Consider the following 3,948-nt stretch of genomic DNA (forward strand, 5'->3'; position numbering starts at 1 on the left):
AAAAAATCTAGCTTGGAATCAGGAAAGCTCCTCTTCATGAGTTCAAATCCAGCTTTAGACACTTGTTTGTGTGACCCTGGGCAAGTCACTTGACTCTGCCTCAGTTTCCTCATCTGTAAAATGAGTTTGCAGTGGCAAACCACTCCAGTATTTTTGCCAAGAAAACCCCAAAATAGCATCACAGAGAGCTGGACACTATTGAAACGATTAAAAAATAACAAGAATTCAACTATTACAACTGCCTTGTTTTGCAGAAGAGGAAACTGAGGGCCAGGGAAGTTAAATGATTTGCTCAAGGTCAAGCATGTAGTTAAATGCTGGAGGTGGGATTTGAATACAGGACTGTTGACTGCAGAGCCAGTGTTCTTTCTCCTTGGGCCTCAATTTCTTTTTCATCTGTAACAGGAGGGGGTTGAATTAGATGATGCTGGAGGTCCCTTCCAGCTCTAGGTCTGTGTCCCCATAAATCCAACCCATGACAGTTCATCATTTTACCTTACAACTGTTCAAAGTCATCAAATCTGCCCATTTTTTTCACCTCCTCCATCACTGATTTCCACTTACACTGTAAGTTGTGTATTTGACATTACAATGCCAGGATAAGGACAGATGTGAAGATCTGATTCTCAGAAGAATGGGGATAGACATTTAGCAGTTGATTATTTGAGTTATCTTTCATGTGTTATAGGGTGTGGGAAGTAGATAAAGGGCATTTTGGGACCCTGGGCACATCTGCAGCTCCCACTTACTTGCGCTGTCCAGACCCAGGGCTTTCTTCAAGGTGCTGATCAGGGGGTATTTTCCCTGGTTACAGAAAGTCCCAGTGAAGTCATCCAGATCAATGGCCCAGACCATGGCGCCTCCAAAGTTATTTTTCTTCAGCCAGTCAGCCTGTGGGGGCAGGACAGATGTTTGATCCAGGCCCTCCTGGATTCTCCTAAGATTTTTGGGATTCAAATAGAGATGAATGGACTTAAGGGAGCTCAGAGAAATACTCTACCTTAATTTGGAAGCTCTTGGGGTTGTCATAACCAACCCACACATTGCCTTTGTAAGCATAGGGAACTTTCCCATAATCATCCCACACCTCAATAGCACCATCCTTCAGGAAGAGGCAGATCTGAGAAAAGAGAATAGCAGAGAGTTTGAGAAAAGTTTTCAGGAAAGGGGCTGAGTGAAAATGACTTCAAGGAGAGTGCATGTAATCCTATCTGTGAACATTTCACATCAGGATTCTAATCCTTTAACAAATTTTGGATCATTTATTTTCAGTAATTATAAGGAAAATATTGAAAGATGTAGAGAAAGGGATTTGTCTAGGTTAGGAGTTCTTAACCTGGGATATATCAGAGGGTCCATGAATTTGGGGTAGGAAAAAATTGCATTTTTATTTTTATCAACCTTTAACTGGAACTTAGCATTTCCTTCACGTACTTAAAACATTACCCTGAGAAGAGGCCCATAGACTTCACTAGATTGCCAAAGGCTGTTCATAGTATAAAAAAGTTATGAACCCTCTGGTCCAGATAGATGATTTCAAAGATCCCTTCAAAGTGTAACATTCTATGATTCTATACAACTGGGTAAGGTATGGCCTGGCAGTTTTTAGGACTCTATAGATTTACAAATATTCCATGATGAATGTTTGCTGTTCCACAGTCTCCAGATGAGAATTTCAGATATTCTGTGTGGCCTGGGTGAGGGTCCATCTAAAAGTCAGATTTTTCTGGCCTTCCAGTGCCATTCTAAGACACAAAAGAACAACAGGAAGAAGTGTGGTACCATGGAAAGACAGTAAGAGAAGCCAGGTTCACAGCTCGCCTCTGATACTTACTTTCTGTGTGACGTGAAGAATTCACGTGATTCTTAGTTTCCTTATCTCTAAAATGAAGAGGTTGGTCTAGATGGCCTCTGGGGTCTCTCCTAGGTCTAGATCTATGATTTTTCCCTCCTAGTTTCTGCTTTGAATTATAGGAAAATGGGACAGAGTAAGAAGGCTAAGCATCACTGGGAATATGCAACCCTTTACATTTCTATTCAGAAGTAGAAGAGTCAACAATAGTCTTTCCCCTTTTTTATGCAGCTTCTAGACACTTACCTCATAGTAAGCCAAGAAGCCAGCCTCCCTGGTGTAGGTCCCAGCAGCACCAGGGCCAGAGGCAGGAGCACCAATGCCGTGTTGAGAAGGATTGCTCAAGGTGAAGGTGTGTCCGTAAGTTGGGAATCCAACGATGAGCTTCTCAGTTTGGGTGCCATTGTTTTTCCAATAGTTCATAGCATAATCCTGCAATGGAAGCGCATTTAAACTTGGTCTATCTTTCTGGGCTCAGTTCAAATACCTCATCTTTCTTGAAGAATTCCCTAGTTACTCCCCAGTTAATAACAACTGGGCTGTAAGTTTTGGCCTGGAAGGTTTGAGGACATGATTCCGTGATGAATGTTTGCTCTCCTATAGTCTCCAGATGAGAACTTCAGACATTCTCTGTGGTCAGAGTGAGGCTCTGCTACCAAGAAGTTTGTACTTCTCTTAAGCATGTTATATTGTGTCTTGTATAATAGTTAATTATGTTTAATTAGAATTAATAACTATAATTAATTATACTTAATTGTATCGTAATGAGTAGAGAAATGTCTTTTTTCTTCTTTAGTGTTACATGCTCTTTGAGAATCTACCCTCAAAGAAATTTTTAAAATTTATTTTCCTGTCTTCCTCAGCATTCAATCCAACATTTCTCATACAATAGGAATTTAATAAGTGATTGTTGAATAAATGAATGGATGAATGAACACTTATTTCATCCAGGAGTCAGATTCTTAATTATTAGTTTACCGCCCTACCTGACACAGTCAAATTAACAAAGCAGATATGTGAAGTGCTTTGAAGACCTTAAAACACTATATAAACATAAGTTAGTAGTAGCAGTAGTAGTATTAAATGAGATTTGATTTGTAAAACACTTAGCACAGTGCCTGGCACATTGTAGGCACTGTATAAATGCTTATATATTTGTAGAGCACTTAGCACATCATAGGTGCTGTATAAATCCTTATTCTCTTCCCTTTCTCTAGTTTGGAGGGAGTAAGCATTTATATAGCACCTACTATGTGTCAGGCACTGAGCTAAGAGCTTTACAAATATCATCTCATTTGATCCTCAAATGAGCACCAACCCCTGCAAGGTAGGTGCTGTTATAATCCCCATTTTACAGTAGAGGAAACTGAGGCAAACAGAGGTTAAGTGACTTGCCTAGGTCCTACAATGGTTGAGAGTCTGAGGCTGGAGGTCTTCCTGACTCCAGGCCCAGGGCTCTATCTACTGTGTCACCGAGCTGCCTCCAGTAGTAGGAGTGAGGGTGGTGGTCATGGTACTCACAAGCTTGACATTGCATAGTTAATTACTAATGAATTGATCAGTTTCCCCAGCATAACAATTGAATGTCTTTGCTGTGTATTAGAAATGATCAGTTGATTAATTGATCAGAGAGCTGATTGACAGTGCATTTTGTGCCCCAACCTAGTGTTAATTTTCTTCAGTCTTCTTTGGAGTCTACACAGGGGCTTCACTCACCACATTGAGGTAGGGATTGCCACCGGTGTCACTGGGGTTTTTGTACAGGGGGCTGTTCTCTCCAGTGTAGACCTCCCACGAGCCATGGAGGTCATAGGTCATGACGTGGATGAAGTCCAGATACCTAGTGTGGAGAACAGAATTAATGGTGATTTCTGGTGTTTATTTCCTGTACCCTTGCGAGGGACAGCCTCCCATTCAATTCAATTCTGTTTAACAAGTAAATGCCATTACTATGTACTTTCAGCTGGGGAAATCAGGGAAAGGTCAGGTAATAGATGATACTAGGGCTGAGCTCTGAAGGAGAGAAAGATTTCAACACATAAGAGAGATAGAGGCATTTCAGGAATGGAGGCAGGACTGTGCAAATGCATGGAAAC

The 3,948-nt window shown here is 41.1% G+C and overlaps 1 protein-coding gene across 1 annotated transcript; it reads right to left on the reverse strand.

The window, feature by feature from the left end:
• Positions 1–338: 338 nt before the first annotated feature.
• On the reverse strand, positions 339–3,692 carry LOC114042527 (acidic mammalian chitinase-like; the record flags this gene model as incomplete). Its single annotated transcript, XM_027861220.1, has 5 exons — positions 339–396; positions 750–891; positions 1,001–1,120; positions 2,099–2,284; positions 3,569–3,692. Coding segments are annotated over 5 exons (630 nt in total), but the record flags the coding sequence as incomplete, so codon positions are not given.
• Positions 3,693–3,948: the final 256 nt, after the last annotated feature.

Source organism: Vombatus ursinus, unplaced genomic scaffold, assembly GCF_900497805.2.
Source record: "Vombatus ursinus unplaced genomic scaffold, bare-nosed wombat genome assembly UNPS02014528.1, whole genome shotgun sequence".
NCBI classification, from domain to species: Eukaryota; Metazoa; Chordata; class Mammalia; order Diprotodontia; family Vombatidae; genus Vombatus; species Vombatus ursinus.